Below are 13,068 nucleotides of genomic sequence, written 5' to 3'. Positions count from 1 at the left end.
AACTAGACTGAATCAAGACATTAGCTAATTATGTTTGTCTGTTTCATACTCTCTCCGTTATAAGAAAAGAGATGTGATCACTTTTTCAATTTCTCATGCCAATGATCGGCTCTTATCTTGTGCATGGGTGCACAAGATAAAAAAACCCAAATATAAAATTCAAATTTGCGTAAACGGGCTATTAACATTTTTCCGAAGTTTGAACTGATGGTCGGAAAGCATTGGAATCCGTCCAAGAGGCGTTTTATTTGTAGGGACTAGGGACTGATTTTTTTTTTTATTATTTTTTTTTTACTAAACAAGGAACCTTTTCATTAATGGAATTTCAAGGTTACAATGAGTTTAAGATCGAAAATAAGAGAATACAAAGTAAGAAGAACATACTGTAAGAATACAATACCGAGAAATCCGACAAGAGAAAGAGAAGGATTACCGGAGTAAGACAAATACAAGCATGAATAAGATCCGATAAAATCGGAAGAAGGATGGTTTTTCTCGGAATTAAATTCCAACCATTTAGTTTTTTTTTCTTCTTTAAAAGTAAATGCTCCCAAAGTAGGAGTGATTTGCTCAAATCTCTTATAACTAGTGATGAAGCTTCCGTCCTCAAAAAGACCACCTATGGAGATTCCGTCGCCGGATAAGTTGATGATGAAGATTCTGTCGCCGGAGACAACCAAGATGAAGATTTCGTCGTTGAGGGGCATGGAGAGTATCACTATTAATCTTATAACCCAACCCAATAACCAAGAATCGCCATTAAAGCGAAGATAAACTTCAAAAGAGCAGATAAAACCACCAAAATGGTGTAGATAAGTAGAAAACATAATAAAAATCAAACTTATTACTAACTAACCTAAAAAGAAAGGGAAAATGAAGAAATCTGCTCATATCTAGTCCAAAAATGGACTAGATCTGAGCAGAGAACGGTTATTTTTGATGGTTTTGTTGAAGAAGAAGGAGTGAGAGAGAGGAGAGAGATTTGGGTTTAGATGTGCATTTTCTAGGGACTGATTTACATGTGAACAAAGGTCAGCGATCGCCTACTTTAAAATAAAATAACAAGTACAACCCTTATTTTTTTTTATAATAAAAAGAGAACAGAAGCTCTAGAAAGAGCAACTTACTCCAAAATTACAGCCGTAGTTTGAGAATCGACTGAGCTAATCATAGCTCCAAGAGGATCCCTAGCCAGATTAGAAGAGTTATTACAGTTATCCTGAATGATAGAGTTTGGACTAGACTGTAAAGTTTGCCAAAAAAGTTTCAAGTTGGTACCTTTCCAGTTCATGTTCTAGAATAGAAGAGAAGTGCTAGTGATCCTAGCTAGTTTGGCAGCATTGTTTTGATGCTGACTATCTAATTTAGTGAGATTTCCCAAAACAAAGTCGATAACTCCTAACTTCCTATCTTCAGTCAGAGAGTTTTCTTGGAACCGTTGTTGTACTGCAATTTTCTAGGTTGTGTGAATGGCTTGTAGAATATCATCCTCTTCTGCTTCAAAGTTGATGTTGGTGTTTTTCATCTCTTTTCACCAGGTCAGTGCTAGTTGAGCTCCTCTGTAGGCTCTGTTTGATCTAATGAGTCCAATTGCTGGGTCTTTAACATTTCTGGCTCCCATGCATTGGCCTGAGAAAGAAAGAGCCACCAAAGAAAAGTTAGTATATTGAAATCCATCACCATTAGCCAAATTATTATAAGCTTCCATAATATGTATGCTAATAGTGATTCCAAAATTTTCTAGTAATTGTCTGCCTCTGGTGTGAGTGCTCAAGTTATCCTCAGCACTGTTAGCTTGATAGTAGATATTGTTTAAGATATGACTGGGTTTGTGCAGAACCCTGTCATGGGAGCAAAGGTGTTGAGTGATTTTCAAAGCAGTAGCAGCAGCATTAGGATCAATGTGTCTGAAAATTTTGTCACATCTAGCTTTCCAGATAAACCAGCATATGATAGCATAAGAAGAGTTCCAGCTGGTTGTGGTATTGTCTGGTGAAAACCAACTATTAAACCAATCATGAAAAGATCTGTGATTAATAAATAGCTGGTGATTCTCCCCAAAGAGATTCCTCCAAACATCTGAAGCAGCAGGACATGCTAAGAGCACATGAGTAATGTCTTCATTTGCACACTTGCAGATATTACAGAGAGGGACAATATAGGTTAGGATACCAGCAGACTTGGCATTTGTTGGAAGTATTCCATGAGCACATTTCCATATGAATAGTTGGATGGCTGGGTTGGTATCTAATTTCCAAATATCTCCCCATGGAGCTATAAGAGTATCTCCAACATATTTATCCTCAATCTGTTTATCATAAAGGGATTTAACTGTGAATTTTTTAGTATGAGTTAAGCTCCATTGGATGGTGTCCACAGAGTTAGGGTGATGATGTGTCTGGAGAATGAGTTGTTGAATATGTTGAGGAAACCAGAGGGAAATAATGTGATGATCCCATTCCCCATTGGTATTGAAGAGTTGGTTAACAGTTTTCAGGTTGGAGGGCAGTGAAGAGGTTTTTGGAGAATGTCAGGTAGATCTTCAATCCATCTATCTTCCCAGATATGTATGTTGGTGCCATCCCCTATTTTTCAGATATAGTACTTTTGAATGCAGGTGATGCCCTCTAAAATTCCTTTCCAAATCCAGGAATCAGTGTTCTTTGGCTTTGTTTCCATTCTAATGACTTCCTTGTTTGGGAAGTGAGAAGCCTTCATAGTACTGGTCCACAGAGAGTGTGGTTCTTCTATCAATCTCCAGGCAATTTTAGAAACCATAGCCATATTGAAGTGTTCCATGTTTTTGAATCCCAGGCCTCCTAGCTCTTTTGGTTTGTTGACAGCATCCCAAGCAATGCAGAAGAGACCTTTGGGTTTGTCTTGATCTTTATTCCAGAAGAAATCTCTTTGTATATTATTTATCTCCTTCCAGGTGCCTTTTGGGAGTTTGAAGCAATTCATTTGATAAATGCTTGATGTTGAGGTAACTGTTTTGATCATAATGACTTTGCCAGCTGTAGATAGAGTAGATTCCCAACCTGCTAGTCTGAGCTTCAGTTTGTCCACACCAGGTTTGAAAGCTTGAATATTGCTTCTGTTGGTGAAGAGGGGGGACCCCAGGTACTTGTCAGAAGTATCAATTATTTGTACTTTCATAGTATCACTTATGTTGTCAGCAATGCTAGGATCAATATTCTTACTGAAGAATATACCAGATTTGGAGAAGTTTATGAGCTGTCCTGAGGAATGCCCAAAGTATTGAAAAATCTTGATTAAGTTGTTACATTCTTCCAAATTAGCTTTGCAAAAAATCATACAATCATCTGCAAAGAGGAGGTGATTGATATTAGGTGCTTTACTGCATATTTTGGTTCCATGAATAAGACCCTCAGCTTCAGCATCAGTCAGATATCTAGATAAGGCTTCCATACAGAACAGAAATAGATAAGGAGATAATGGATCTCCTTGCCTGAGACCTCTAGTTGGTTTAAATAACTTTCCAGGAGAACCATTCACCAAGACAGCCATGGTGGTGGTGGATATGCATTGATGAACCAGATTGCACCATTGAGTGCTGAATCCCATTTGTTGCACGACTTGCATAAGGAATTCCCAATTAACTCTGTCAAAAGCCTTGGACATATCAATTTTGATTCCCATGGTGCCATTAGCTCCTTTTTTTCCTCTTCTAGTATTCATGTGACGAATAATCTCATGGGCAATGGCTATGTTGTCAGATATTTGTCTGCCATGAATGAAAGCAGACTGAAAGGGGGAGATGAGGGAAGGTAAAAGAGGTTTTAATCTTTGGGCCAGAAGTTTTGATATTATTTTGTAGGTAGTATTACACAAAGATATAGGCCTGAAGTGGGTAGGGGTAATGGGGTTATCATTTTTGGGAATAAGGGAGATAAAAGTAGAGTTCATCTCTTTGAGAATATAGCCAGATGTGAAGAAATTTTGGACCATAGAAATGATGTCTGCACCTACAACATCATAGTTTGCTTGGAAGAATTTAGATGGAAAACTATTGGGTCTTGGGGCTTTGTCACCAGCCATGCTAAAAAGAATGTTTTTGATCTCCTCAGCTTCAGGAATCTTAAGGAGATCATCATTTTCAATATTGGTGATGGTGGTGGGTATGAGGTTTATGAGAGATGGATTTATGTTTATGTGTTCAGCAGTGGCCATAGTAGCAAGGTGATTGGTTAAACAGTCAACAACTTCCTCTTTGTTGTGAAGCCAGGAGCCATCAGCTTGTTGAATAGAGTCAATTTTATTTCTTCTGTACCTTTTCTTGGCTGATAAGTGGAAGAAGCTAGTATTCTTATCTCCAAGTTTGATAAGTTGATCTATGTTTTTGGTCTTCCAGAATTTTTCTTGAATATTCTGCCAGTGTTCAACTTTCCTTTTAGCTTCTCTTATTTCCTTGCCTCTGTTGTTGTTAAACTGATTTTTGGTAATCCAATCAAGGTGTTGTATGCTAGCTTCTAGATTAATTTTGATGTTTCCGTAGACCTCCTTGTTCCACTTTTTTAATTTAACTTTGATATCTCTTAATTTCCTAGCAATCTTTATAGCAAGAGATCCTTTGTGATGAGTACTCCAACATTCTGTAATGATGTCTTTGCAGTCTTGGTGATCAAGCCAGGAGCCAAAGAATTTGAATGGGATGTGACCTTGCTTCCAATTGGGGTTGGTATTGAGAAAGATTGGGTTGTGATCAGAGCCAATGGCAGGGAGATTGGATATAGTGGTATTTGGGTGTATTTCAAGCCAGGCTTCATTAGCCAGCCCTCTATCCAATCTTTGTTCAGTAAGGTGAATACCAGTTCTTCTGTTTGTCCAGGTAAAATGACACTCATTATATCCCAGATCAGTAAGATTTTCTTCTTCAATTTTCTCCAGAAAAATGTTAGCTTCAGAAGTATCAATAGGATGTTGGCTGAATTTCCCATGTTCATGAAGGACAACATTCAAATCTCCCATTATCAACCAAGGAAGAGTATTAGTTTTATCAGTATTCTCTATCATTTTCCAAGAATTGATTTTATCAAGTGTGGTATAGGGACTACCATAGTAGCCTGTGAAGAGCCAGGGTGTGCTTGTACTAGGATAGATTGTGGCAGTAATATGGTGATTGGAGAAGTCTTCTATAGTGACCTTAAGATTTTTTTTCCAAGCTAACACTAGACCTCCAGCAGTATTGTTTTTTCCTTTAGGTTCAACAAACCAGAAATTAGTGACTCATATGTTTCCAAGAATGATTTTTAAGTTGCTAGACTGTTGTTTAGTTTCAGATAAAAAGAAGATATCAGGATTATGTTTATCTAGCATGTTGTTTAGGTGTCTACTAGTTTGGGGTTGTCCTAGGCCTTGACAATTCCAAGCCATGGAAGTGTAGAATTGCCAGAAGTTAGACACATTGGGATAAGAAAATATGATAATAAGATATCCTATGCAAGAGATAGTTGAGTGAGTGGTATTGTCATTCTTCTTACTTAATCTAAGGATAGATAAAAATTTCAGAAGAAAGATGTTGTTCCTATTATCATGTTGTTTAAAGAGTAATAAATGATAGGAGAGTGTAATATATTACCTTGAGATTCGGGGAAGGATTTGCCCCCTTAGGGCCACCAATAGTCAAGTTAGTCAGTTGATCTTCCTCCATTTGCATGACAGTGTTTTTGCTCCTTTTGGCTGGATGATTCTGATCCCCAAGCTGAGTGAGGTGCTCAATAGGTGTGGAGGAGATAAAGAGCTTACTTTTTGGGTCAATTAGCTGGGGGTGAAGGTTAGCGTCTATAGCTTTAAGTTTGAACTCTTTTTTCCTTCTTTCCCATAACAGCTTCTTCTGGTTGTTGAAGTCATCATTGATTTGTTGTTGGATTTCTGCTAGAGACGGGGTTGTGGCAAGAATAGTAGGTATTGAGAGGTTTGTATATGGGTTTTGAACTTTTGGAAAGATAGTATCATGATTGATATCACTTATTCCCCCATATTCAGTAGTAGGATTTTGCTTTCTAGCAGCAGTTTTGATGTTGATATTCTTCTTTTTAAGCATTTTGTTCTTTTTTTTGTGCTGGTCCATGATCCTTTTGTGATTATTTTGACAAGCTATAACCTCAGGGTTGATAGTAGGTATTTCTCCCTCTAATGGTTGATTCAGTCCAGCTTTGAAGATTATGAAATCCTCTGGACCATCTAACTCCTTACTGTTATTCTTAGGAGGAATCTGTCTTTGTGCTAGTCTCATCTTGATTGCAAATTCCTCAGCAACATCTCTGTCAGAATAGTGTCTTATTTTGATATTACTTTGAGGGCTACTGATGTTGGAGTTGGTTGGGGTATTGGATGTCGATGGGTAGGCATTTTTTAGATTGGATGGGTGAATTATTTGGTTAACTGTTGGTGATTGTTTTTCCTTTTCTTCACAAAGCGGACCAGGATGGTCTAGGATTCTACATACCTTACAGAAGGCAATGCCATGTAAGGCATAAGCCATTTCAAGCCAGTGGGACAGAGTGGGTGTTTCATAAGCATCAATACCATATTTGAGAGCTCTGGTAACATCAATGGTTAAGGAGACTTCCAAATTCTTCTCATCTTCATCTCTTCCATAAGCCTTCTTGGCTCCTTCAAAGATTCCTACTGGTTTGATGATGTTGCTAATATAAGGGATGATGTGTCTTGGTACTCTTTTGATAAGAGCCCATATCTGGTAATCTTCAATGCTGCCAAGTCTGATAGAGTAATAATTTCTTTTTTTCCTCCATAGATTAACTTCTGCTTGTCTTCTAAGCTCCCAGTTAGCATTGATGAACCTTGATATGGTCCTAGTTTCATGAGAGATTTTGCTGCAGTACCTTCCTATAAAGACCCATTTCTAATCCTCTTTCTTTTTGGGTAAGGTGTTTTCAGCATTGATGAAGAATTTTGGGAATAGATCTTCAGGGATGTTTAGTGAGGAGTTCATTTGTTCAACCAAATTTTCAACTTGATGGGTGGAATTAGTTTCTGAGGTGGAGGCCATAAGAAGTGTTGTGAAACTAATAATGGTTGTGAGAATGGTATAGAGAATTGTATTGTGATAAGTACTAGTTCTGATAACTTTAGTTTGAATTTGAATGTGAAGATATACTGGCTTGTGGTGGTTCATTTTGTTGTTTAGTTGTGCCTGATATTGATGTGGCTTAAAATTCCAAATTTGATCTGAAGAAAAGTACAGGTACCATGTGCTAGTAGTCCTTCTCCAGAGTCCGTGTTGCTGAGCTTTACTGACTATCTTGGATTGTTTGACTATTGATATACCTTGAGGGGTTGACCTGTGAAAAGAACAAACTCTAGCATAGAATAATTTATAATAACTAATGGGGTTAGCTATCCACAAAGTATTATGTATGATGATGCCTTTGGTTATGCTTAGCCGAGTGTGGCCAGGGTAAACTTTAGAATCAGTAGACTTATCAGTGATAATAATACCATTTATGAGAGAAGTAATAATAAAACTTAGATAGTCAGAGGAGAGTAGGATTACCTTGTTGACTAATTGAGCAATGCTAAAGAAGGGCAAACCTTGATTAAGCCTCCTGAGGAGGGAGAGTTGTTCAAAAGTTTTGCCTTGAAATACATGACTGGTCTCTCCTTGAGTGTGGTATCTTTCAAACATGTGATAGATACTAGCATTGAGGAGTTCAATTTGTAGAACAAGTAAGAAGTTTTGATGTATTGAGAATTGCCAGTCAGCCTTGAGGGTTCTTTGAGTCATATAAGCCGCTAGATGAATTGGGAACCTGTCTAACTGAATTGCACTTAAGTGAGTACTACGTGGGAGATGCATTGGAGTATTTATTGGCGCCGAATGTTCTGTGTTTCCAAATGTAAGAATTTCCTCCCTCCAATTTCCATCTGTCACACAGTGAAACATGAGGTTAGTGGGTTTAAATTTAAGATGGATGTAATCCATAGGATGTAGGTAATAATGCCCTTTAGAGAGGAGAAATGAAGCAACAGAGATAGGGTGTGAAATAAGGAATACGAAAAAAAAATTCGTTTTGGAAACCGTTGTCTCTTAAAGAAGATAGACCCCAGAAACTGTCTCCTATAATCTTTATAAATGCGTCAGTTGAAGGGAGAGGAAACTTCAATTGCTCTGTTGAACTTTCTTATGCTCTTTCTTCATAATTTTTGATAATCAGGGTTCTCCAATTGCTATGTCTGATATGGGAAATGATGATGATCGAAAGGGAAAGCGGAAACTTCACGAGGTTGAGGATGAACCAAAAATCCATTGGTACCCTCGGAAGCATTGTATTACTCGGTTGCCGTATGAAATTCCTTTTCCACAGGGTTGTGAATCCCCTGAGTATGAAGCCGATTTCTCCTGGTATTTGGAGGATTTGCAGCATAATGTTGAAGTGAAGCTTGAGCAAGGTTTGCAAGAAGACCGACCACCAGGTGCAATTATGCATGAGTTGTTGATGGATTCTCCAGTAGATCGTCTTCGACGGCACTTCAATCAACCCAAACCTGTAGCCTTTGGACAAGAAACAAGTAAACCATTTGCAGATATATATTCTAAATTTGGATTTGGCAGTAGCGCTCAACATGCAGCTGAAGGTGTGAATCAAGGTGATGCGACTATCAATGGAGATAATGGTGAGAGCTATATTACTGGGATGCCCAAATCTACAACACATCCTCAAATGGGCGGAGATGATCATTGGATTTTGTATGCCTTTCATCCCAAATATGGACCTTTTGAGGTTCATGAGGGTGTTGTTGTAGTGGCTGATCGATTCCTGGTGTCTGGTGTTAGTCGGATTGGTTACCAATCTATCACTCTTGATGCTAGAGAAAGGAGAATCATTCGTCATTTGGCTGGTCAACCGATGCACAGAGACGAGCCTATGCGGTTTCCGGTGATGGATGCTCTTTGTCCTGCTACAGGGAGAATAGGTCGTGCTATTTTTGCAGGTTTTGGAGCTCCAGGAACCCAACCAGCTGCTAATCCAACTGCTCCTGCATTTGTGCCTGAGGGAAGTGCTTCTACAACTGCTCCTGAACCTTCGATTTCTGCTCCTGATGTTGCTGAAGGTGGTGTTGATATTGATGAGCTTCAATCTCCTGAGCCTGGTGCGCAAAGAGTAACATCTAGAGTTTTTTTGACTCGCAGTCGAACTAGAAGTGTTAGTCAGGGAACACGGAGCAAGACTCGAGATACTCCATAGTAGCTAGTTAGATCTTGCTTCTTTATCTTCTTTATTTAGATTTCGGGGATTATTTTGGATGTTTGGGTGACTTTTAGATGTGGGTTTGTAATTGTTTTGGATATTTATTCTCTTATGGTAGTGGATTTGATGTTGAAGGATTGATGCTATGTTTAGATATGGATTATGTTGTTTATACTTTGTCTTGATTGAATGGTAATTAGATTTTTCCGTGAGATAAATTGTTATATTTGGTTGTGTGATATGAATGCAATTGTTGTTGAATTGAAAGTGTGGGGGATGATGATGAAGAAATTGACCTTGTGGGAGGTAAACTGTATTCATATGGGTAGGCTTGGATTGAAAAGTTTCAAGGGGAGGGTTAAAATTTCTTGTTTTTATCCAGCAGGATCTAAGAATGTTGGTGTGTTTCTGGTTTCTGAGTAATTGTCTATCATGATCTTGAGAATAGAATTCCTTCCAGATTGCCATGTTGATTGTGCCAATATCAGAAGTAATAGTGATTGATGAAGCCATATAGATGATAGTAGTACTGGGTGAGTTTGGGGTGCCTGTATTTTTGGTAATTTTTGAGATGCCGATGTTATTTGTGATGTCTGTGATGATAGTGATACTGATGACTCCTGTATAGATTGAAGATTTCATAGTTTAGAGAAATGAAGAAGGAACATCAATCAAATATTGATTTCCGACATTAAATTCCGGCTAGAGACGGCGAGAACTAGCCGTTGGGAAGAACGTTGAGAAGTAAGAGGACAAAGAAAACGGCTAGAAAAAGCCGAGAGAAACAGTTCCACGGTGAACTAAGAGAAGACGAGAGAGATGGAGTCGGACATGGAGTCTCTCTCTTTCACACACATAATTGCCAGGTACAGCCCATAGAGACACCATCTTTTCCATTTTAGATTCCTCATCCCTGGCTAAGAAAAACATTTTAACCAAAAAAAAAATAAAAAGAGGAAAATTGGCAATCTAGGTATATGTAAATATCTTCCCTTCTGTTCCATTTTAAAATTGTTGACTTAAGGGCAACCCACCTTGGATTAAAAATAAAACACCTTGTTTACCAAAATAAGAAGACAACTCATCTCCATATTAAGAAGTTCCACTCACAATTCACGACAAAGGAAACCATAAACAAAATAAAACTACAGCTGATGAACAGAAAAATTATAGGATCCTACCATATGGTATCATGCAAATATTACGAAAAAATAATACTATTGAATAAGAGCTTGAGCTTCACTATCTAGCACTATATACAAACGCTATAGCTAGTTAGTGTGTATGATGTTCACATATACTACCACTACAGCAACAACTCCTCCAATTGACCACTTGATTGGTTCACAAATCTTTTTCTTTATTTCTTTTTTCTCTTTATAAAAAAGTTCTGTTGATCTGATAAATCATTCATCACATCACGTCCATCTCCCTTTCCTTCTCTACTTTCTTCACTCACACTCATTTAAAGTTCCCTACCCTTATAATTCCAAGCAGCTTTCTTGCTTCCAATATCTCCTGTACTCACTATATACATATATATATATATATATATATATGATGAGTGACTTTGTAATTGTGTCTGTTTCTCATACAGCAGAGTCCTCCTCACCATGAGTGCTGTCAGTTCACCATCATTAAATCTTTTCAGCTAATTATATCATCATCATAATCAAAATATGGGATCATGCAATGGAATGGCTTTCTTCCCTTCTAGTTTCATGGTTCAAAACTCTTCTCATCACGATCAAGAAGATCACCACCACCACCCCACTTCTTTCAATTCAGTTCTCCCTTCCTCATTCACATCTCTTCGACCTGTAGACTTCCATGGTACAGGTGTAGCATCTCTTCCAGGAAAGAAAACATCGTCAATGGCTTTTACAGGTTTTGATGTCTGTGATCATCATCAAGAGAATAACAATAATGGAGAAGAGGATTATTCAGATGATGGCTCACAAATGGGAGAAAAAAAAAGAAGACTTAATATGGAACAAGTGAAGACACTTGAGAAGAATTTCGAGCTGGGTAATAAACTTGAACCCGAAAGGAAAATGCAATTAGCTAGAGCATTGGGGTTACAACCAAGACAGATTGCTATATGGTTTCAGAACAGAAGAGCTAGATGGAAGACAAAGTCATTAGAGAAAGATTATGATATCCTCAAGAGACAATTCGATGCTGTCAAGGCTGATAATGAAGCTCTACAATCTCAAAACAAGAAACTTCGTGATGAGGTAAGTCATTAAACAAACATCAACAAGTAATCCTTTTACTTGATAATCTTCAATATCTTGATTATATTTTTACATGGTTGCAGGTACTGGCACTGAAAAGCAAGGAGATACCAACTCACGAATACATCATAAACCTAAACAAAGAGACGGATCAGCAAGGATGTTCATCTTCAAGCAATAGAAGTGACAATAGCTCTGAAATTAATCTGGATTTGTCAAGAAGAAGTACTACAACGTCCTCAGCCATTGATAGTCCTACTACGCTGTCCAGTTCTCATCGGCAGCAAATCGTAAGTAGTACTAATACTAGGCCTACTACTATTACTACTCTTTTCCCGTCATCTTCCTCATCAACGTCGAGGCCAAACCAAATCCAAGTGGCTCAGCAAATTCTCCATCACCAAAATTCTCAGCAATATCATCAGAAGAGTACTAGTGTTGATAATGCATTAGTCCAACCACATCAAGAAGAAAGTTTGATCAACAACATATTCTGTGGAATTGATGACCAGCCCAACTTTTGGCCATGGCAAGAGCAGCAACAGTTCCATAATTAGTGAATCTCCGAAGTCCAACCCAAATTCTGATTATGGCAGACTGGCAATGTGAGTTTAAAATGGGTTAAAAAACAATTAGGCTTTTCATTTTCATTTTTGTTTTTTGATTAAGTTAGTAATTATAAGTTAATTATTGCTGTACACAAAATATTCCGTATATTCATTGAGTTATTATTTAAAGGTTTTTTTTTTTGGTCCGGTGAATGGGAATCTAAATCATTTTGGGGATCATGAGAGAGGGGGAATAAAATTGTGTTTTGGGAACATCAATCATGCTCTGTTAATATTTAAATATGCCCATCTTGCACTTACTTATTTTAATATTTTCGATGTTTATTATCAATTTTTTCTTTTTTTTCTTTTTTTTGGAGAGAGAAGTTTATTATCATTTTACGAGTAATATTAATTTCATTTATTTTCGGAAAAAATTGATATATGCGCATTCCTTAAGTAAGTAGTCTTAAATAAAATTAATTCCATCTATTTTTACGAAAGGACTGATAGGGCTGTTAATGGATACCCGAATATTCGCTATCCGTTCGAGTTTGTTTGAATCGTTAGGATATTATCCGAAATTTCGGATATCGGTATCGGTGTCGGATAATCATATCGGATAATCACCTATTAATGTAACGGATTCGGTTGTGTTAGTATCCGACGGATAATTACCCGTATCCAATAGCGAGGGTATATATGTAATATACATATACCCGTAACCCTATTGATTATCAGGGTAAACTAAAAGAAATTCTAGAAACTAAGAGTTTAAGACTGAGACTCTAACTCAGAGACAGAGAGATAGAGAGTAGAGCGACTGGTTTCCATTCTGAGTCTCAAAGAAGATTTGATTTTTTCCCGAATCATTTCAACATTTTAACTGTTTTTTAATTTATTATCGGAAACGGATAATTAAAGGATATTATCGAATATCCGTTACTCTTAACGGAACGGATAGCGAATAAAAATTTCAATATCCGTCGGATTTTATCGGATAACGGATATCCGATAAAATTAACGGTAACGGATACGGTATAGTAATTA

The 13,068-nt window shown here is 37.5% G+C and overlaps 1 protein-coding gene across 1 annotated transcript; it reads left to right on the top strand.

Moving 5' to 3' along the window:
• The first annotated feature begins 10,669 nt into the window (after window positions 1–10,669).
• LOC113297981 (homeobox-leucine zipper protein ATHB-13-like) lies at window positions 10,670–12,339 on the top strand. The gene is made up of 2 exons (XM_026546606.1): window positions 10,670–11,470; window positions 11,554–12,339. The coding sequence occupies exons 1-2, from the start codon at window positions 10,913–10,915 to the stop codon at window positions 12,025–12,027; spliced, it is 1,032 nt and encodes a 343-aa protein (XP_026402391.1). The 5' UTR covers window positions 10,670–10,912; the 3' UTR covers window positions 12,028–12,339.
• The last annotated feature ends 729 nt before the right edge of the window (window positions 12,340–13,068 follow it).

The sequence above is a fragment of the Papaver somniferum genome, chromosome 7 (assembly GCF_003573695.1).
Source record: "Papaver somniferum cultivar HN1 chromosome 7, ASM357369v1, whole genome shotgun sequence".
NCBI lineage: Eukaryota > Viridiplantae > Streptophyta > Magnoliopsida > Ranunculales > Papaveraceae > Papaver > Papaver somniferum.
This window is presented reverse-complemented; position numbering and strand designations above follow the sequence as displayed.

Bases quoted from the DNA above. Each gene is read 5' to 3' on its own strand.
- LOC113297981 (XM_026546606.1), top strand. From the start codon at position 10,913: ATGGGATCATGCAATGGAATGGCTTTCTTCCCTTCTAGTTTCATGGTT. The intron at 11,471-11,553 runs GTAAGTCATTAA...ACATGGTTGCAG, and splicing joins ACAAGAAACTTCGTGATGAG to GTACTGGCACTGAAAAGCAA.